This window comes from Nomascus leucogenys, chromosome 21 (assembly GCF_006542625.1).
Source record: "Nomascus leucogenys isolate Asia chromosome 21, Asia_NLE_v1, whole genome shotgun sequence".
Classification (NCBI taxonomy): Eukaryota; Metazoa; Chordata; class Mammalia; order Primates; family Hylobatidae; genus Nomascus; species Nomascus leucogenys.
The window spans coordinates 12,829,628-12,853,146 of record NC_044401.1 but is presented as its reverse complement, the minus strand read 5'-3'; the positions used below and the strand labels follow the sequence as shown (position 1 = coordinate 12,853,146).

General features: G+C 36.5%; 1 protein-coding gene across 2 annotated transcripts in view; it reads right to left on the bottom strand.

The window, feature by feature from the left end:
• MYH15 (myosin heavy chain 15) overlaps window positions 1–23,519 on the bottom strand; it is a 156,275-nt gene that overhangs the window by 65,717 nt on the left and 67,039 nt on the right. For both annotated transcript variants that reach the window (XM_030801687.1, XM_030801688.1), the window contains 8 exons: window positions 20,589–20,656; window positions 19,652–19,739; window positions 17,073–17,190; window positions 16,043–16,166; window positions 14,308–14,444; window positions 4,880–5,135; window positions 1,515–1,757; window positions 259–435 (listed from right to left, as the gene is read on the bottom strand). In XM_030801687.1, the coding sequence (XP_030657547.1) occupies window positions 259–435; window positions 1,515–1,757; window positions 4,880–5,135; window positions 14,308–14,444; window positions 16,043–16,166; window positions 17,073–17,190; window positions 19,652–19,739; window positions 20,589–20,656 (1,211 nt within the window). The remainder of the gene's footprint in view (window positions 1–258; window positions 436–1,514; window positions 1,758–4,879; window positions 5,136–14,307; window positions 14,445–16,042; window positions 16,167–17,072; window positions 17,191–19,651; window positions 19,740–20,588; window positions 20,657–23,519) is intronic.

The window sequence follows — 23,519 nt, the reverse complement described above, 5'->3', positions numbered from 1 at the left end:
CATCTTAATGTTCTTTTCCCATTGCCCAGGGTTGAATGAAAATTGCATTTAAAAACCGACAGATTATATGCAGAGACCTCTCTTATACTATCATGGTTTTGCATATAAGAAAAAGAACCCTTTTATTCTCAATAATCAGGAAAACAAACTATGCTACTAGGTTTTCCTGAAACTGTCAAGATAAATTAATGAAGTAAAAACTAGAGTTATGTATATATGTAGACAGATAGCTAACTAACCAGATACACTGCTACTGACCTCATCGACTTGCTGTTCCAGCTTCAGATTTGCTTTGCTCAGGCTGCTGAGCTTCTCCTCCTCCATGTGAAGGTCATCCAGGGTCTGCTGATGGGCCTCCTGCACAGCCTTGGCTGCTCTGTTAAGTTTGCTGATATCCTCATTTAGAAACTCTACTTCCTCAGTCAGGTTCTTGACCTGTGGGAAGAAGATGACAGCTTCATTAAAGCCACTGCTGGAAAGTTGGGCATAACACTGAGGGTCATCTCTCTTTTGTCGTCCAAAACTACGCATGAGGTATCCAATGTCACGAAGAGCTGTATTTAGCCAAATTCCTGATACACTTTCTAAAGCTAAATTTAGTTTTTCTCCCACAAAAATGATCTGTTATCTGTCATGGTCAGGAAATGGAGCATTCTGTTTAAACATTAATATGGGTAAATAATTAACATTATTAATATGAACTAAATTGGATGGCCAATTTAATTCACATTATTATATAACAGTAACAACACTAAAAGCAATTGCGATTTCTTTTGAGGAGTCATAGCATGTACTGATTGTGTTGTGCCTCAGTATCCCAAGAAAGTGGTAGTTAAAGAAGGGTTCCAGCTGATAAAATATGCAAACATGGAAGTTGACTGTATCAGTCCCATGTGCTTTTTATGAAAGGGAGTCAATAAAAATAAGAGCGCTATTTAATAGCCTGCCAAAATTATGGTGTCACTTTGGAGACTGTGTATCAGAGGCTTGATGCGGACTCCTCATTGTCCTCAATCCACACACAGATGCGCAAGTTAAAACCCTCAAACAAACTCTCAGCCAAAACAAAACATGAAAGCCCTTAACTAGAATTAAAGTGACATCTTCAAGGTCAAACTCCAAATCAATGACACAACTGGGGACTCAGGCACATCCCAAATTATCTTTTAGCAAACCATATCATGCTCACTCTCCTTCCAAAAAAAAAGGGTTCTTACAGGCCCGATGAAACCATTTTACTCTATTATAGAGTTCAGATGCAATAGGATTGGAACAAATGAAAATGTTTCATTTGGGAGATTAAATAAGGTTCCATAAGTTCAAATTGGAAATCTGAATTGGGACAGCATAGTTTATCAGACTCTATATTTTGTGCCAGTTCTGACTCTCAATGCTGCAAAGTTGCAGGCCACTGTGTTAATTAACTTGAATAGAGCAAGTCGGATACCAAAACCTGATTTGAGAGTGGAGTTCTGGCTGCTAGGCCTTCTTAACTAACACTATGGAAAAAGTACCTTGTGCTCTGTAGTACGCTTCTCCTTCTCTGACTTCACCAACATTGTTTCCAGGTCATCGATTTCTTTCTTCAACTCAGAACATTCATCTTCGAGTTTCCGCCCCCGGGCAGTCAGCTCAGAATTTATCTCCTCTTCTTCCTCCACCCTCTCCGACAGCTCCTTTACTCTGGCCTCCAGCTGGATCTTGGATTTAATCAGCCACTCGCACTGCTCTTCAACATTTGCCAGTGTCTCTTGCTCCTGCCATGATGAGGAGAAAATTGTTGCCAACAGCTGGAAGTAATTTATCAGCTAGGCGAAAATGCTGCTTAACACATAGCAAAGAGATAATTGCCTGCCCTGTGCCCAGCACTTTCACCTACCTTTCCTAAACAGCTGCAATAATATTCCCAGGTCCCTGATCCGATCATTGAGAAGTGGAGAAGTTGCTTGTGTTTGGAGGTGCTTTCAATCTCTCAAGCCAATTCAGTAGATTAGATTACTTCTTCTAAAGCACTTAATAGAATCCTGGTGGCCTAAAGGAGCTAGCATGCCTCCAAAAATCAGTGATGTGCTGCTTAAACCACAGCTTCTGGAAACATCCATGTGGGCACAGAGTTTGAGGTTGATAACTGCTCAGAAAATCATCTTTTAAGAAAGCAGAGTTCCCTCAGAATATTGCACTATAACTGTTATAAGTGCACGGATGTACGTGTTTAATATACATCTCTTCTAATAAATTGAGCTGAGTTATATGTTTTTTAAATTCATAGGCTAAATTTGGAATTCATAAGGTTATTTGCAAGGCACTAACTAGAGTTCGCTGTTATTTCCAACTAAAATTTTTGCCTCAATGATTCTGCCAGCACGAAGTTACACAAAGAGCATGTGGTACTCTTTCCTTTATCCTTTCACAGGCACTGCCTCCAGCTTATTGGGTGACCCGTTGTTCCTGTGTTATGGGTCAAGTAAAAAGTAAAGAGGCTTTTTACTACAGAGCACCTTTCATAACTTTAAACCCCTCTAATCTGTCTTCTTTAGAGGCTAAATAAAACCTCTTCTTCATAAGCAAGTTCTTAATTGTTGCAGGTCTTGCTGTAATATAACTTTACATACATTTTCATCTTCCATCTCGAGACCTCATCTATCCTTCACAATGTGCCAGTTTGGGCAATGTATTAATGATCCCTTTGCCTCACTTAACTTGTGTCTGCTAATTAGATCAAGAGTGGGGGGCTGGGGGGAGATAAAAATCCAGGCTATTGGCCTCTGAGTAGCTCCTGGCTGGAGAATGGCTGCCTACCCAGCAAACAGGGCTCAAAGAGGCACAGATGGAGAGAGGTATAAAATAATAAATGTACAACTTCACTGAAAACCCCAGAACAGGGGCTAAATAGAAAGAAGTATCAGGACATTTAGGAAGGGTCAATGCAAATCAGAGAAGCTTCCAATGTATGGGAAATAATGGGGACATTTTATCTTAGTTCACCCCAGGTTGACAAGCAGAACAGTTTTTGCTGCATTCCATTCAGCCTGTATACAAGACCTGTCACCATCACTGAACAAAGAGGACAGTCCAATCGACCATCATTGATCTCTTCATTAAACATGACAGCAGGATTTGGGGGCTGACTGAGCAATGGTGTGGCAGTTTAGCAGTAGGAAGATTCTTTCCCCAATGGCAGCTTTCTGACGTACTCACAATGTTAATTGGAATGGGGTCACTCAGTTCTGGTGGAATTTTGACTAAGCAAAGAAGGATTTCAAAATATTTCTTTTTTTTTATTCTTTTGTGTTTAGCTTTCTCCCTTAAAATAAACAATTATAGATATCATATATAATAATATATAATGATAGCACTGTCAACTTCTTAATCACAGGTACAATCTGAACTCATCTCAGCCTTCTTGGGTTTGCTCTAGAGTTTGCTTCCATGTGTTTCCCATGCTCCCTACAATGATCTTTGACATGCATCTCAAGCTTTTGTCTACCATGCCCTACACAAGCTGGGTCCATTTCTATCTCCTGCATCACCCCAGGTAGCACTGGCTAGTTTCCATCAGTAGGAAGAATGATCGACACTGGGAGGCCAGGTCTCAACTAAAGTTATCTCTTGCCTAAGCCAAAATATTTTACAAATTGTGATTCTTACAGTGTCTTACAGTAGCTTTGAAATGGGGCCCAGGAATTTGTATTTTTAACAAGCATACCAGGTAGGACTGGTATACACTGAAGTTGTAGAATCACTGCTATGTTAAATATGTATCCGAAATGGGGGTTTGGGTGTAAAGTCTTACATAAAATACAGCCTGTTGGCATGCTGGTAGATAATACAGCTCCCAAATATTAAAAAGTAATAATAATAAAAGAATAACTTGTGTCAGTCTGAAAGCACTAAATTTTCTCTGTTTTTTTGTAAAGTTTAAAAATAAGAAAAACTGTTGTTTCTTGTTTAAAAAGCAAGAAAAATTATATTTGAATGCAGCATTTTTCAACTTAACACTGTGCTAAGTAGAGAGGAAAGTATTATAAAGGTGGTTAAAATTTCATCCTGGCCCTTTGGGCTATTTCAGGATCACAGTAGTCCAGGGGGCTAGAGGGGAGTAACATGAAAGAGAGTGAGTAATGACATGTTAGCATCATACTGTAGACAGAGACTTGAATGCCAAAACCGGGGGTTTGGAGTCTAAAAATGTGTGTATTATATGATCTGAGGGTTGCTCACCCAGGAAGCGACATGATGCTTTTTTAAAGACAATGGTTCTTAATCTGGACTGGATATCAGAGTCACCCATAGAGATTATTTGGACCCACACAGAGTCTGCTTAATCAAAATATCTGAGAGTGGAGTCTAGGCATCTTTATTTTTATTTTTTTAATATTTCACAAATAAATTTGATACAAAGCCAAGGTTAAGAACTGTTTTAAAAACTCAACTCATTAGTAATGTTGATTTGGACCCAGGAAGGGGAAGTAGGGAGACCAAAATCAGGATATCTGACTAGAAGCACACTGCAACATTCCTGAAGATCTCAGTCAAGCTTTTCTTGGGACCTACTAAAATCCTGTCTGCTGATTTGCTAATGGGTCATGGGCTACATACAAACTAAATTAAGACCCAGAGGTTCCTGGCCTCCATGATGTGTTATTATACAGTAAAAACCCATCTGATAATTTGTCCCTTTTTAAAAGACACCTTGCCAATTAAATCACTTCACTATGAAACAGGGTATCTCTTTGTTTTCATTGTCTTTGGTTTTATAAAATCCTTTGGTATTTGAAAAACACATACATCTATTTTTTTTTCTGTGTCAACACTGCCTGCTTAACAAGGGAGTCTAATTAAAAACTTGATTTAAAGAACAAATGGTGGGGCTACTCACAGCCTGCAGCTGAAGAATCAGGTCATTTTTTTCCTGAGTGAGGGATACTTGCTTTGCTTTCAGTTCCTCCCTCTGAAACTCTGATTTCTCCAAGGCTTTCTGTAATTGGGCACACTTTTCCTTCAGTCCAGCTATTTCTTCTCCTACTTCTGAAGATTTAACAAGAGGCTTGATCTTGAAGAAGAGCCTCATCCAGGGCCAGTTCTTCACAGCCATGAAAGCTCTTATGTTGCACTGGATCAAAATAAGTGCATCCCTAAATCAAGAAAGAAAAAAGATTGGCAAGTTAGCCCTGACTATAGAAGAATTCGTTCCCAAATTAAGATCTTCAATAAACACATCTTTTTAGGAGTCATAAAAAATTCTTATTAGTCTTCAAAGCACTTTTATATCTGGACTTTCACTTGATACTGGCAAAAACTCTCCAAGGGATATCTGGGGTTAGCAGTATTATGGACTAGATGTCCTAAAAATGTTCCTACCACAAACATTATTTGAATGAGAGCTGAACCTAAAGAGAGTAAGACATATAGAAGGCACCAAAAACTTGAACAATAAGTGAATGCATGCATAGCTTGGCCATCTTTACGGAAGGAGGAAACAGGTGTTGGTATTGTAAGAGTTTGTATTTTCATATTCACATGGATAAAAAGGCAAGGCAGGAACCTTCAAAGAATCTTACCCTTAATAAAAAGGAGGACTGAAAAATCCACCTACCAGCAAAGAGAGATATCAAATTAAAGCACATCTGATTTGGTGTGAGTGAAGACAAATCCTACTTCAGATTTTTTTTTATGATCCAGTACCACTGAAGTATTTAAGGTCTAAATTTTACTGCCTGAATGATACACAAATATCCAAGAAATTAGCACAATGATTTTTTTTACTCTGATAATAAATACGTTTTCGACCCTTGGGGTAGGAAAATGCAAAATTACATTGAAAAAATAATACCTTAAACCCAAGCACCAGAAGTTCTCCTACATAAGGCCCCCTGAAGAGGGCTTACAGTCCAAAGTTACAAAACATATACAGGAAAATGAAGTTGAGCGCATATAATAAAAAGTTTGATGAAACCCCCAAGATTTTCAGATAATTGCACTATCTGATGGAGACTATCAAATAATTATGTTAAAAATTATTAAAGGTATAAAGGAAAGAACTTTAGAAACAATGAACCACTATGATAAAAGGACACACAGATTTGAAAGAAGACCAAATAAAATGTCTAAAACTAAAAAATATAGCAGTTGAAATCAAATACTCAGTGGAAAAATTAAGCAGGTTATTAGAAATACTGGGAAAAAAAAAAACTAGTGAATTGAGAAAAGAATAAACCCCCACAGCTCCAGACTCCAGGATGGCCCTTACAACCTCAGGTTCCAGGCCTGCCCCAGTGCCAGTCCAGACATGCAGCCCCAGACTGCAAGCCTACCCCCAGTGACCCAGATTCCAGGACCATCCCAATAATCAGTCCAGTCCCCACAGACCCAGGCCGCAGACTTATCCCCATGAACCCAGTCAATAAGGGTGGTCCAGTAGATCCTAACCACAGACTGACTCTCATGGCCCCAGGATCCAGACATACCCTCACTACCATGGACTTAGACACAAAGGCCTACCCATGTGTATCTAAGATCTAGTGTATACAGCCTCCAGGCTAATCTCTATGGATCCAGAAACTGGGCCTGAATGTGCACTGAAACTGCCACCAGGCCATCATGCCCCAAGACTCCAGCAGCAATCCTGCCAGTGGACACTGCCAGCTGGTCTGCCAAGAATCTCTGACCAAGCTTACTGCTGAAGAGGTTTTCCTGTTGAAGCCAGCCTATAAAGACCAAAAGATGTACTACTTCAAATGCACAAACACTAATGTAAGGCTACAAGGATCATGAATAATCAAAAAAAATGACACCACCAAAGGAACAAAACAAAGCACCAGTAACCACCCCTAAAAAATGGAGATCTACAAAGTAACAACTGGAGAAAGCAAGAAATTACAGGCTTCTGAAACAAATATACAAACAAACTGGACACCTGGAGTAGTTAGGGACAAAGGCCTAAAATCTCTAGCCAAGATGTCTGGTGAAGATCTTGCCCATTCAAAGCCAGTCCATAAACATGGAGGAGTGGGGGCTGCTCTTTCTTCAAATGTACAGACATTTATGCAAAGCTATAATAAACACGAAGAATCAGGAACACACAACAGGATAAAAAGAATGAAAAAAATCCCTAAAAACCCACCCTAAATGGATATCTATGAATTGCTGACAAAGAATTCAAAACAATGATCTTAAAAAAAAACTTAGTGAGCTACAAGAGAGCAACTAAACAAAGTGAGAAAAATAATACATGAACAAAAGGAGAAGTTCAACAAGGAAATAAAAACCATAAAAAAGAACCACATAGAAATTCTGGAATTGAAGAACACAATGACTGGACTGAAAAATTCCATGGAAAGTATAAATGCAATCAAGGGGAAGAATCAGTGAGCTCAAAGACAGGTCACTTGAAATTACTCATTTAGAGGAACAAAAAGGAGAAACAAATGAAAAGAATGAAGAATGCCTACAGCACTTATAGGACACCAGCAAGCTTACCAATATACACATTATGGGAGTCACAGAAGGAGCAGAGAAAGAGATAGAAACAGAAAGCTTATTTAAAGAAACAATGACAGAAAACTTTTAAATCTGGAGAGGAAAATGAACAACTAGATTCATTAAGCCCAAAGAACCCCAAGCAGATCAAATATAAAGAGATCTTCACCAATGCACATTATAATGAAATTCTCAAAAGTCAAAGAGAGAATTTTGAATGCAGCAAAACAAAAGTAACCTGTCACATATAATGAAACCCTCATGAGACTACGAGCAGATTTCTCAGCAAAAACCTTGCAGACCAGAAGAGAGTGGTATGGTATAATCAAAGTGCTAAAAGAAAAAAGCAACTAAAAACCACCAACCAGAAACACTGTATCCAGCAAGGCTGCCTTTCGGAAATGGAGAGATACAGACTGCCACACAAATAAAAGCTGTGGGAGTTTATCATCACTACTTGCCTTACAAGAAATGCTAAAGGGTGTTCTTCAAGTTGAAACAAAAGGATGCTAACTAACCACACAAAAATATATAAAAATGTAAAACTCACTGAAAAGATAAGAATATAGTCAAATTCAGAATAATACTGTAATAATGCTGCATAAATCACCTTTAACTCTAAAATTAGTTAATGTACAAAATTATTTAAAATATAGCTATAATAACTGATTAATAGATATACAATATTAAAAAATATTAAATTGTGACATAAATAACGTAAAATGTGGGGACAAGATAAGTTACAATGAAGAGTTTTTATATGTAGTTTAAGTTAAACTATTGCCAGCTTAAAATAAGATGTTGTCAGCTTAAGATAAACATGTAACTACAAGATGTTTTATGTAGGCCTCATGGTAACCACAAAGAAAAAACTTCTAGTAAATATAGAGAATATAAAGAGAAAGGAATACCTAGCATTACAAAATATTATCACATCACAAAGGAAGACAGAAAGAAACAAACAATTTTTTTAAAAAGTCGTAAAACAATTAACAAAATGGCAGTAGTAAGTCTGTATCTATTAATAATTACTTTAAATATAAATGAAATAAGTTCACCAATCAAAAGACAGAGTGGCTGAATGAATAGAAAAACCAAACCCAACTATATGCTGCCAACAAGAGACATACTTTAGCTTTGAGAATATACACAGGTTGAAAGTGAGAAATGGAAAAAGGTATGCCATGCAAATGGAAATTGAAAAAGAGCAGGGATACCTATAGTTACATCAGACAAAATATATATAAGTCAAAAACTGTAATAAGAGATAAAGAAAGTTATTACATAATGACAAATGGGTCAATTCATCAAGATGATATAAATATTTTTATATTTGACAAGATAAGATTTAACATCCATCCATTCATCCATCATAAAATTTTTCAACAATATAGGTATACAAGGAAGGTACCGCAACATAATAAAGGCCATATATGACAAGCCCACAGCTAACATCACACTTAATGGTGAAAAACTGAAAGCTTTTCCTCTAAGGTCAGGAACAAGACAAGAATGCTCACTCTCAATAGTTTTTTTCAGTATAGTACTGAAAGTCCTAACCAGAGTAATTAGCAAAAAGAGGAAACAAAAGCCATTTAAATTAGAAACAAAGAAGTTAAACTATCTCATGTAGAAAGCCCTAAAAACCACCAAAAAAATAGAATTAACACATTTGTAAAGTTGCAGAATAAAAAAAATCAACATAAAAAATTAGTAACATTTCTATATACTAACAATGGACTATCCAAAAAAGAACTCAATTCATAATAGCATCAAAAATAAACTAAAATAGATAGGAATAAATCTTACCAAGGAGGTAAAAGATCTGCATGTTGAAAACTACAAAACATTGATAAAAGAAATTGAAGACACAAACAAATGCAAAAATATCTTGTGTTCATGAATTGGAAGAACACAGAATATTTTTGGTTAAAAGTCCATAGTCCCCAAAGTTATCTACAGATTCAATGCAAACCCTTTTAAAATTCCAATGGCATTTTTTACAGAACTAGGAAAAAATTCCTAAAATTTATATGGAACCACAAAAGACCTCAAATATCCAAGACAACAGAAACAAAGGTGGAAGAATCACATTACCTAATTTCAAAATATGCTACAAACTATAGCAATCAAAACAGCATGGTATTAGCATAAAAACAAACATATAGTCCAATGGAACAGATCAGAGAACCCAGAAATCAATCTATGCATTTATGGTTAATTGATCTTCAATAAAGTTGCCAAAAACACACAGTATGGAAAGGACAGTCTTTTCAATAAATGGGGTTAGTAAATTAGATATCCACCTGCAGAAGAGTAAGTGGATCCTCATCTCACACCATATACAAATATGAACTCAAAACGAACTAAAGACTTAAATGTAAGATCTGAAACTGTAAAATTACCAGAAGAACACTTGGAGAAAAAGTTTCTTGACATTGGTTTTGGCAATTTTTTTTAATGTGACCCCAAAACCAAAGGCAACACAAGCAAAAGCAGACAATGGGATTACATCAAACTAAAAAGCTTCTGCACAGCAAAAGAAACTATAAACAAGGAGAAGACAACCTATGGAATGGGAGAAAATATTTGTAAACTATACATGCAATAAAGGGGTAATATTCAAAATATATAAGGAATTCAACTCCATAGCATGAAAACAACCCCATTAAAAATCAGCAATGACCTGATAGACATTTCTCAAAAGACTACAAATGGCCAATAATATATGAAAAAATGTTCAACATCACTAATTATCAGGGAAATACAAATCAAAACCACAATGAGATATCACCTCACACCTGTTAGAATGGCTATTAATAAAGACAAAAGATAAGGGTTGGCAAGTATGTGGAAAAAGGGAACCCTTGTACACTGTTGATGGGAATGTAAATTGGTACAGCCATGATGGAAAACAGTATGAAGGCTCCTCAAAAAATTAAAAATGGAACTACCATAGGATCTATCGATCCCATTAATATTTCAAAATACTAATGAAATTAGAATTTTGAAGACATATCTGCACTACCATGTTCATTGTACTATTATTCGCAATAGCCAAGATATGGAATCAACCTAAGTGTTCATTGACAAATAAAGAAAATGTGGCATAAATATACAATGAAATATTATTCAAACTTAAAAAAGAAAACACTGTCATTTGTGACAACATGGGTTAACCTAGAGGACATTATGCTAAGTATAATAAGCCAGGCACTTAAAGACAAATACAGCATGGTCTCACTCATATGTGGGATATTAAGAAAGTCAAACTCACAGAAGTAGAGAGTGGAATGGTGGTTACCAGCAGCCAGGGCATGGGGAAAATGAGGAGATGTTGCTCAAAGGACACAACGTTTCAGTTACGCAGGATGAGTAAGTTCTGAGGATCTAATATACAGTATGGTAACCATAGTTACTAATACTGTATTGTATACTGGAAATTTGCTAAGAGAGTAGACCTTAAATGCTCTCACCACACACACAAAAAATAACTTTGTAAGGTGATGATTAATCGGTTTGATTGTGGTAATCATTTCACAATACCTACATACATCAAAACATCAGATTATACACCATATATACAATTTTTGTCAATGATAACTGAATAAAGTTAGAAAAAGAAAAAAATAAACACAAAGGAAGTAGAAGAAAAGAAAGAATAAAGGTAAGATCAGAAATTAATGATCTAGAAAAAAGTTTAAGTGATTTATTAAATAGACTAAATAAAGATGTGGCATGAATGGTCAAGGAAAAGGAGAGAAAGCACAAGAAAACAATACTAGGAATGATAATACTCTAGAAATATAAATAATTTAGGATTTTGCTCTAGGAATAGAATTATAGATACAGTAGAGATTTAAAAATAATAAGGCCAGGTACAGTGGCTCATGCCTGTAATCCCAACGCTTTGGGAGGCCAAGGCAGGCAGATCACTTGAGGCCAAGAGTTTGAGACCAGCCTGGCCAAAATGGTGAAACCTTATCTCTACTAAAAATACAACATTTAGCCAGATGTGGAGGCACAGGCCTGTAATCCCAGCTACTCAGGAGGCTGAGGCACAAGAATCACTTGAACCAGGGAGGCGGAGGTTGCAGTGACCTGATATCATGCCACTGCACTCCAGCCTGGGCGACAGAGAGAGACTCCATCTCAAGAAAAAAATAAAATAAAATAAAATAAAATAAAATAAAATAAAATAAAATATAAATAAAATAAAATAAAAATCGATCAAATTGAAAAATTCAAAAGAAATGTAAAATTTCTTCTTTAATAAAAGAAAGCTTTCCTGCACTAATTCAAGAAGAAAATATCTCATTAGACATGTAACCAATAAATAAATTGAATCAAAATATAAAACCTATCACAAAAGAAACACCAAATCCAGATGATTTTATTGGCAATGTCTACCAAAGATTCAAAGATGAGTTATAAACTGGTTCATGTTTTGAAGAGAGAAAACATTCTTCAACTGTTTTATGAGGTTAAGATAACCTTGATTCAAATTCAGATAACATAGCAGATGAAAAGAAAATTACAGGCCAATCTTATTCATGAATATTGATGCAAAAATCTCATGGTGATATTACGATCAAACCCATCAACGTATGAAAATATTTCTTAACCAAAGTAAGTTTAACATTTTTAAAAATCTGTTAATATATTTCCACACATTTATAGATTAATTCAGAAAAACCATGTGATTGTTTCAATAGATGCAGATAAATGATTAAATAATTTCCTGATAAAAATGCTTAACAAAATAAAATAGAAGGAATGTCCTTCATATAATAAGTCATTTCTACAAAAAAAAAAAAAAAACTACAGAAAACATCATTCTTTAAAGGGAAATGATAGCTTTCCCCGAAGTCAGAAATATGAAGACATTTGGCAAAAGTTTTTAAAGGCTGATATACCACCAGTGGGTGAGAACATGGGACAAGTGGTCTCTTATACATTGCTAGTGGAGAGTATGGTATATTAGAAAGCAATTTGGCAACATCTTGCAAAGTTGCAGTTGTGTGTGACCTAAAACCTGTTATTAATTCATGCCCCAGAGAAGTGCCACTCAAAGTGTGTGCCTCAGACCAGCTGCTATCCACAAATTGTTATCAGAAAATGGAGTATTTTGAGTAATGATGCCCTCAAGAAACTCTTATGTATATGAACGGGGAGACATTTACAAAAATGTCACTGCAGAAGTTAGTAGCAAAAAAAAAAAAAAAGAAAATAACAAATTTACTTTAGCTGGAAAATTGATAAATAAATTATGATATACTTATATAATGGAATACTATACAGCAGTTAAAAATCAATAATCTAGCCCTAGATTCATTAACATTGATATATTTCAAAGAATAATACTGAATATAAAAGACAAACTTCAGGACAATATATACAAAATATTATTTACATGAAGACTAAGCACATGTAAAATCATGTCACATTTGAAGGATATCTGCATATCAAATAAGTAAAGGTATGAAAACATACTTTTATATGACATATATAAAACATGGGAATGAGAAACACAAACTCAGGATCTGAGAAGGAAAAGGTAAGACTTGGATTACAGCAGAACTATATGGGGGCTTCAACTATATATGTTAATTTTTTTAAATGTTGTTAGCAATTACAGAAAAAAAAATGTTGAGAGTTGGCTGGGTGCCATGGCCCATGCCTATAATCTCAGCCCTTTGGGAGGCTGAGGCAAGAGTATTGTTGAGCCCCGGAGTTTGAGACCAGCCTGGGCAACATAGGGAGATGCTGTTTCTACAAAAATAAAAAATTAATAATAATAATGTTAAGAATTGATATATCTTCATCATGGCTCCATGAGTATGCATTATGGTATTTTCTGTATTTTTTATTTGCTTGAGATCTTTCACAGTAATTTTTGAAGTCATGATTTAGAGAGAATGGATCATAAAGGCTTCACTTTAGACATGAAGAAAGTAAACTATGGAGAAATTAAGAATCTTACTCAAGTTTACACAACTGGTCCTAGAAGCCATGTTCTGTGACCCCCAAATTCCCATACCACATTGACCACCATATGAGAGTCACAGAAGGCCCTTAAGAGTCATCTCTCTAATATCTTTGATGTCACCATGTAATAATCTTTTTCTCTTGGGAAAAAAACAGAATTAACAAATTGTCAATTAAACAAGTTACACCAAGATCTGTAGACCTCTCTTCAGAAGACACTATATGCTAATAAAAAAGTAAATACAACTTCAGCATCCCTTGCTCACAGTCCCTTTGTTTGGAGATTTTGCTAGCTTGCTTTCCATGATTCTATTAAACAATAGACAAAACCAATGCCTAAGAATGTACAAGCGTGGTGATAAATGTCCCTAGTGAACCTGTCTGAAATAAAGTAAGAAAGTTATGATTACATGTCAACAAGAGCCACAGTTTCTGACCCAGGGGAGGTAATAAAGGGGTCCGAACACCTCGGTCTTTGAAGCAGACTTCCCCAAAGAGTTGGCTGTGGGATATATGCAAACCTTTCCAGGTCTGCTTCTGATATAAATTGTGAGTCACACCACTCTCAGAGATCCAGACTTCTCAGAATATAAAAATCTCTCTCAAAAGGAAGCCTGAAAGAATGGCAAGAAGTATCTGAATTATGCTTATACTTGTTGAATAGGGCAATAGAAGCCCTTTGCACTCTGTCTTTTTGTTATATCATGATTTAAAAATGTTTAAGACCCAGCCTAAGCAGAGGAAGCAGCTCTTGACTTACTATAAGGCAATGAGATTAGTTGCACTGGTTGAGGCACACTATTACCCTAGCAGTTGGGGAGCAGGGTGGGCATATAATACCTTTCTTCCAGAATCTTCTGGAATTTGATTCGCATCAGTTTGCCCTGTGCTCTGGCTTGGAACAATGTGAAGACTTTAGATAGTCTCTCATCTCTCATTGCTTCCAGTTGGCCCAGAAACCCAGCTTTAAAAAACACCTAAAGGAAAAGTCAGATGTTAGCTCCATTCATAAGGGGTATTCAGCAAATGTTTATTAAATGATCCTGTGAGCAACTGTTGTGTTCCTAGGGATAACTGTATCAATTCCATTTCTTGTAAGTTTTATTTAATGTGTAAAATCTACTTCTTAGAAAGTTTGATTTTATAAATCTAAAATGTGAAAAAAAAACCATGTTATTAAATCATGTGGTTCTATTGTTTGCCTAAGAACTTAAACTATTCTTCCCCTTATCTATTAATAATGTCTCAATTGTTCAGGGAACCTGGTTTAAGTTTTAAGATGGGCTCAGGCATGTAGTGCTCCAAAGTACCAGGTAGGGTTCTGCAAACATTTTCTGTGAAGGATCAGATAGCAAATATTTTTAGGCTTTATGGGCTATATACAATCTCTGTAGGATATTCTTGTTTTTTAAACAATTTGTGAACCATCTAAAACCATTTTTAGCTAGTGGGCCATATATTAAAAAAACAGTCCATGGACATGGCTCTTGGGCCATAGTTTGCTGACCTCTGTTCTAGAGTAAGGCACTTTTGTCTAGGCATCAAATAATCCACAAAAGTATTTTTTCAAGAATAATTACTAACAAATGAGGTGAAATGAGTGAGGTGCCTAAGGCACACATTTTATGGAGGCACTAAGTGTGAGAGTTCCCTGAGAGTGTGTGCCTTTCAACCTCACTTGCCCAACACTGAGAATGAGAGCCTCTTTGAAATTTGTGCCTTAGGAGCTTCACTTGCCTCATGTCAATCTTGGCCCAGATGAATAGTATACAGCAAAAATAACTAAACACACAAGGAAGGAAGGCATCATCAGTGAAAATCAGCAGAAACAATAAACAGCAGAAACTGATTCTCAGGTACTCAAAATACGGGAGTCAACATTTTGTAACCATATCCTACAGAGTTCTAATTCTATGAGGTCTCTATCCTGAATTTTTTAACTCTCCTTCAAATAATTTGTTCCTTATATGGATGTCATTAGGAACAAACTAATGTTGACTGCCAGATAACACCAAATCTATTGATTAGTTAGAAGTTTCCCAAAATATGTGAGTCATGCCAATATCATCTAAGATGAAGTAGAATTTAGGGAATCACATTTAAAGAAGTTGGTTTTGGATTAATTTTTTGATAGTGGGTTAACTTTAAAGTTTTAAATTACTCAGAAAAATTAGTCCCTAAGAGAATACTGTCCCTGAAAGAATATGGTGGATGAATCAGTTCACACACAGACAAGCCATTAGCTCCAGGAAGTTGATTCACCTTTTTCTAGCTCTGATATATACACATTTTCTCATAACATCAGGTTGATTCAGTATTTTATATCTTGGCAGAAATTTGCTTAGTTGACTAATTATAAAAATGTAAATTGTAGTCAAAACTGAGGTTTAAAAAACATTGAATATTTTTCTCAAACAGCACCAAAGTTTTCACCTTCAACTAAGATCTATTTGTGATATTTATGGTCATGAGAGCTGAAGAATGCCTTATAATTGAGCATTCACAGGTATTTTTTAAGATACACACTCTTCCCCTCATTCATCTCCAAATGCATTCTTTGCAGTTTTCTGGTTACCTTAGTGATTCCAAATCGGTACTGGGTATGGTCTATCTCCAAGGAGCCAAGTAATTCTTCAGCTGCTTTTCTGCTGCTCACAAACTTGCTCTTTGGAAAGGTCCTTGGATTCAGAATGCAGTACCTAATTTAAAATAAAGAAAAAATCATGGGGTTGGGAAATCATATTATTCAAATAAAGACTAATCTAGACAAATGAGGTGAAAGGAGATACAGATTTTTATCTCTGTTACTAATATGCTCAATTTTCACAAGATTCTTAGTAACAATAATGAGGGTACAAGCAATAATCCCTTGCATTGGTATAATAGTTTGTACTTTTCATATTGCTTTAGAGGCAACCTCATTTGATTGATTGCTCAATTAGGCAGGGGCAGGATTGGAAGAGGAAAGAGAGGGAGGGAGGAAAGCATAAGTATCTCTACTGTATAGATAAGGAAACTGAAAAGCAGAGATATTAAATGTTTTTTCCAGGATTCCTTCACCCTGTTGGTGAGTTGGTGGAAAACAAGAAATATGCCTCTTAATTCTAAAGCAAGAAATATGCCCCTTTTTACTCTACCAGACTTTGCGCAAATTGACTTGATGACCTATAATTTAAACTTCTAGAATCCAGGAAATAGAAAAGATGCCGCTCCTGCCTCCTGCCATACACCCTGCTGGCTTCCTTCCTTTCAGGGGCTTGCTAGTAAAGCCACAGCCTGCTTGGATGGCAGCTACGATTAAGTATACACAACATTTCAGAGATTCAGTTCAGCCTCCATACGTTTCTTCTGTATATATTTCTTCTATATATGGGTCTATTATCTTTATTAATAGAGATTTAAGGATATTACAGTTACATGGATGTTGGATTTAAGGGGAAATAATAATGGAACTCTGTCATCATATATCTTCCCACCACCAAAACACATCGATTTGTAGTCTGGAGGACATCAACCAAACAAACAGTGCGTGCCTAAACACTCGGAAAGGGAGGAAAACAGAATGAACTGCTTCAGGCTTCTTGGATCCTGGAATGTAGGTTTACCTTTGTTTAAAATCAGCATACTGCAGTCGGTTTGGAAAACCTTCACGGCATATCCTAATCCCTTCCAACACACCATTACAGCGCAACTGCTGTAGAACCAAGTAAGGGTCCAGTATACCTGGGGAAAAAAAAGAGTCACGGTGGATCTGTGCCTGAAAAAAAATCATTGGCTCAGATTTTGTACCAATTGATGCATCTTGGGTTAAAAAGAAAGTCTGAATTGGATAGTTTCCACATGATAGGTCACAGGTGTTCACTCACTTATGGCCTGATAGTACTCACAGTAATCATCCTATTAAGTAGGCATCTCCAAATATGATTTCCCTGAAATTCCTTTAACATGGAACAAGCCCTTTAATTCACAGTTAGATGAGATGTTTAAAGCAAATATTTTTGGAAGGCAAAAAGATTACATTTTTTGCTAGAATGTAAATGGCTGGTCTCACATTCATTTGCCAACCAAAACCAGCCAGAAAAGGTGATAAGAACACAAAAGAGAACTGCCTTCTCCGCACAGGAGGGGGAAAGGATAAGAAGAAGGAAGAATAAAAGGAAAGGGGAAGATGGACACAACCTCAACATTCTGTTTACAGTTTTGCTTAGGAAGGACTTGTCCACATCCCAGACTTCATTCTCCCCTTATTTTCGTGAGAGTGCCTAAGCTCTATTCTGTAGTATAAGCATCCTTCTGTCACCTTCTCATTCATCAAAAGAAGCTCTACTGCAGCTGTCAACTGCAATGTCCAATAGAAGCCTTTGAAAAACCATCCAAGAAGCCACTGTCCCTGCCCTCAGCAAGTCTTCTGAAACAAGCCAAGGACCTCATCTCCTAACACAAATTCCTACTATGGTATTACGTGAAAAATAAAAACAAAAAAGGACTCCATGCCCAAGGTCACAGAAATAAACTTAAATCATATACCCATATTTCTATACTCCAATCCCTTTCACAGATAGAAACAGATGATCTATAAGAAGGCACAAGTAGGCTGGCACAGCGGCTCACGCCTGTAATCACAGCACTTTCAGAGGCTGAGGCGGGCAGATCACTTGAGGCCAGGAGTTCAAGACCAGCCTGACCAACTTGGCGAAACCCCATCTCTACTAAAAATATAGATGGTACATGCCTGTAGTCCCAGCTACACAAGAGGCTGAGGTACAAGAATTGCTTGAACCCAGGAGGCAGAGGTTGTGGTGAGCCGAGATCGTACCGCTGCACTTCAGCCACTGTACTCTAGCCTCAGCAACAGAGCAAGACTGTCTCAAATTATTTTTTTTTTAAAAAGGGAGGGGTACAGGGAGTAGAATCCTATGACACCTTAACATCAGACTCACTCATTCTCTTTAAGTACATATGAATAACTGTTTCGATTAGATCATGAAGCTTTTCTTATGACTTTGTCTTATGACTTTAAGAAAAAAACCAAACCTGCTGAAATCCAAGTTGACTCGATGGGAAGCAACTCTAATAGGTAACAGAATTGCTCCAAAATAGGACTCAGCTAATTAGATTCCTTGCTAGATGGAAGCAGTGTCCCTAGACACATCCAGAAACCCAGCTGATAGGAAACAATGAGGCAAAAACATACAGCCATGAATGAACATGAAAGTGTTTGTATCGCAGAAACTCAAACTGCAGCATCATTGTTTTGTATCACACTTTCCCAAAATAGGCCATAGACTGTCAGGACTAGGGTCTTAACTACAGGAGGTTAATAAAAATGCAAGATACTACGGAACCTCAGAAATCAGAACCAGCAACATCTGGCTACGTATTATAAGGGTGGTTAGTGCTCTGAAGACATAGGGCTTGTCATATACATTCCTTGGAGGCTGACAGCCTCCAAACCAAGCTCCAGAGGGGACAGTAGCTCCAAAGAGGTGGCTGGGAATCTTCAAGCTCATGAAGTAAGGAAAGCAATCCATGAAGTTAATTTTGGTAAAACCCTTGTTTGGGGAATTGAAAACATTAAAAAAAAAATCACCACCATCCACCTATCACATCATACCCCTACCACTATTCACTGATCAAAAGAGAGCCACTGCCCAGAGTTACATAACTAAAAAAAAATGAATGCTATTAAGAAGAGGGAAGAAGATGTTGGCATTGGCAAGGAGGACTAGAGGGTGTTCCCAACAATTAGAAATGGATGTAGGAACTGTCTTTATGGTCAATTTAGATAACTCAGACCAAATAACTTCCTTTATGCTGAAGTATCTACCTTAATCCCCTAATTGGGGATTATTCAATTCCATTTTTATTATAGTTTGCCCTTGTAGACAATGGCATGGGAGCTCATTCATGTTCAGCATAAAATTCAAGGAAGAATTTAAATAGTAACATCAAACATTCTAATGTTGGCCAATTGAGACTGCTTTGTGAAATCCTTCTGTACATCCATTTCAATGGCAATATTGAGGAGGTTCCAAAGACCTCATTTTTAACATATTTTCATTTTTCTATATGAAATTCTACCCTTATATAAAAGGCACCAATAAATATTTCTTTAAAAGATATTCAATATAGCTAATATCAAATCTATTTCCTAGTGTGAATTACAAAGAAATCTAGTTCTTACCTGGTATTTTGTTCACATTGGGATTTATGCATCTCACAAAATGAGGTGCTGTTGATTTCAGATTAGTCATCAATTTATTCAGGTTTTCCTAAAATGGAGACCATAATAAACACAAAATCACTTTGCAAATCACTAAAAACACCAATCCACCTCACAAATGTCTCCAAATCTATCAACTTAATCTCACAGCCAAGATGTATTCTAACAGTAAAATAATGAATTCTACATTCTTTGCTGCCTACCAAATGCACATTATTTCTTTCCTATGGCAAGTCAATATTTATTTGACAGACGTAGTTCAATTGTGAATCATCTCTACCTATTTTGAATTTGATAGCAATATCAAAGTTATGGCTGGGCAATAAAATGGCTTGAAAAAAGAAATTGTTTCTCAAGTTCTCTCTCTGTGGAAAACCTTTATCTTAGGTCAGATTCTCTAGAAGCCAAACCTGAGATGGGAATTCTGGTTCGAGAGATTTTTAGGGAGTGAAGAAAGCTGGGAACAGCAGGGGAAGAGAAAAGCAACGATTCAGACTCAGCTTTAGTCTGATCCTTGCAAGCAAGAGCTGTAAACACGAATGCACCAATTGCACCATAGGTGGTCCCCCTTGAGGCAAGGGAGAGGCTAAAGTCTGGAGAGGAGGGCAAAGAGGCAGCTTAGTTTCCCCTTTGGCTAAGTGCAATTCTGACAACTCAGAGTTGTTATGAGCCAATATGCATATCAGCTGGAAGATGGGTGTAGGCATGATAAAGGGGATGTAAGTGGGAACCAACAGTGTCCTCTAAAGCCCTTGATAATAACAGCATAAACTTCAACTTTTCCGACTTGCTAGCTCCTGATACTTTACCTTATTTGAAGATGTGAAATGTCAACTAAATAATAACATACGCAGATTGTGAGGCAATTAATATATGAATAGATGCAATTAAAAATTACTTTATGCAGAGATGCAACTGTTTGGAATGAAGCTCCTTTCTTTCGTTTCTTCTCCCCAAATGGTATAGCTAGCAAAAAAAAAAAAAAAAAAGATGAAAACACGTAAAAAGCTCATTTTTGTCCTACCCCGCTGATGGATGCATAAATTCATCAGAGTTCTAGAACAATATGGCAATATCTACCAAAAGCTTCAAAATATTTATGTCTTTTATCACAAAATGTATATTTTTAGTGCTTTTCCTTAAGGATATAATCAGGCAACTGTGCAACGATACTCACTGAAGCATTATTTAGTCATTGCAAAAAAATTAAGCAAAAATAAAATTAATCAACAAATGCACATCATAGGAGATTAATTTATGAGAGAATATGCATACAGTGAAACACTGTAAGCTTTTAAAATGATGATGTGGATCCACATAACTTATATGGAAAGATTTCTAGGATATTTCTAGATAAAAAGTTAGTTTACAAAGCCTAAATTTTATATATGATGACCCTGAGTATGTATGCATGTTTTTAAGTGCAGCTGTGTTATTGGTGACTATAAACATGAAAAATGTTGGGAGGTGTAAATACCAAAATGTAAACAGTTTGTTAATCTATATGAGATTACAGATAATTTTTATGTTCTTTTTTCAGTTTTTCTATATTGTCTGTGTTTTTAGCAACATTCATGTATTTATTTTCATGATTTATAAAAAATAATAAGTCTATTTTTTATGGCTGCATAATATTCCATGTTGTATATGTGCCACATTTTATTAACCCAGTCTATCGTTGTTGGACATTTGGGTTGGTTCCAAGTCTTTGCTATTGTGAATAGTGCCACAATAAACATACATGTGCATGTGTCTTTATAGCAGCATGATCTATAATCCTTTGAGTATATACCCAGTAATGGGATGGCTGGGTCAAATGGTATTTCTAGTTCTAGACCCCTGAAGAATCACCACACTGACTTCCACAACGGTTGAACTAGTTTACAGTCCCACCAACAGTGTAAAAGTGTTCCTGTTTCTCCACATCCTCTCCAGCACCTGTTGTTTCCTGACTTTTTAATGATCGCCATTCTAACTGGTGTGAGATGGTATCTCATTGTGGTTTTGATTTGCATATGCAGCCATAAAAAATGATGAGTTCATGTCCTTTGTAGGGACATGGATGAAATTGGAAACCACCATTCTCAGCAAACTATCGCAAGGACAAAAAACCAAACACCGCATGTTCTCACTCATAGGTGGGAATTGAACAATGAGAACACATGGATACAGGAAGGGGAACATCATACTCCAGGGACTGTTGTGGGGTTGGGGAAGTGGGGAGGGACAGCATTAGGAGATATACCTAATGCTAAATGACGAGTTAATGGGTGCAGCACACCAACATGGCACATGTATACATATGTAACAAACCTGCACATTGTGCACATGTACCCTAAAAGTTAAAGTATAATAATAATAAAATTAAAAAAAAAAAAAAGGATACCACAGACAAAGTTAAAAAAAAAAAAAAGAGATGCAAACTTAGAAGGTAGAGTTCAGGGACTAGTTCTGGCATTAATGTCCAAAAGAAATATAATTAAATTACATATGTAATTTTAATGTTTCTGGTGGCCAAAGTTTTTAAATGCAGAAATAAATAAAATTAATTTGAATAATAAAATAATAATAATAGTAAGTCTATCTCCATTTTATTGAAGGAAAAGAACCTGTGCTAGGCCAACCAGCTTTACAAACATTTGAATAGCGCTAACTCACTAAGATGTGCAACACGCAACAACAAAATCCATAGGCAAGCTGGACAGAATAGGGTAGCTGTCGATATGGAAAACTAATAAAATATTCTCTGTGCCTGAGTAGCAACTGTGCGGTGGCAGATGTCATGAAGCTCAATCACTAATGTTCTTTTGAAACACCCCAGGTCTCTCAATGAAACACTTGACTTCTTTGTACTTCAGTTTTTCCATCTATGAAAAGGGAATAACACTACCTTTCATTAATTTTTTAAAAAGAATTATAACCCTGGTTTAAATTATTTGGATTCCCTGGGAGAAAGTATGGTTATTACAAGCAATTTAATGTTCAGATCCGTCAGAAACTTGGAGGCAAGTATTTTCAGAGGGTGCTTAGAGAATTACAAAAAAAAAAAAAAAAAGGCCATTCTGAACAATTCTTATCTTTTAGTTCCAAAGAACACAGTACACACCCTGAAGAGTTAGAAGATGATTTCTCCTCTAATTCTGTGCCCAAACCGTTCTCTGATCTCTTATGATCAGAGAATTACTCAACTAGGAGTCATAAGCTTATGTGGCTACTATCAAACAGACTTCTCAGAGGTACTTTAGCAGCTATTAGAATCAGGCAAATGTACTGCCTGAAGATTAGCCGGGTCCAGACACAATAGCTTCCATCTCTTCTTGAGGCAGGCCCAGAGGATTTCAGGTATGTTCCAGAATTATGTCATCATGTGCTGATGAAGCCAGAAAGTGCTAAATTTTCTCTCCATTCCCTATGTCAGTCAAGAGAACCAATCAGCCTGATAGGGGCCGGAAGTTAACATGCAGCTGGGTGTAAGATAACAGCAGGGTATGTTCCAAAGTGAGAGTACACACCCCATTTAAAGAACAGTTGGTGTACTGTTGCCATGCGGAAATCAGACCCCAGGCTGGCTAGATTATCTATTTCCCCAGAATTTCCATTTTTCAAAAGAAAATGGAAACTCAAATGTGCATGTGAAATCTGAATTTTTTAACTTGTGTGGACCAAACAAAACATGTTTGAAGGCCAGTTTCTGCTCAGAGGCTGTCGATCTGTGACTTTTGCTGTAAATCATGGAGAGCTTCCCTCTGCATGTAGTTAGCATTTCGTTCAGTGAGGCTGGTGTTAGCAACTTTGGCTCAGTATCTTCAAATCCATCACATGATGGTGC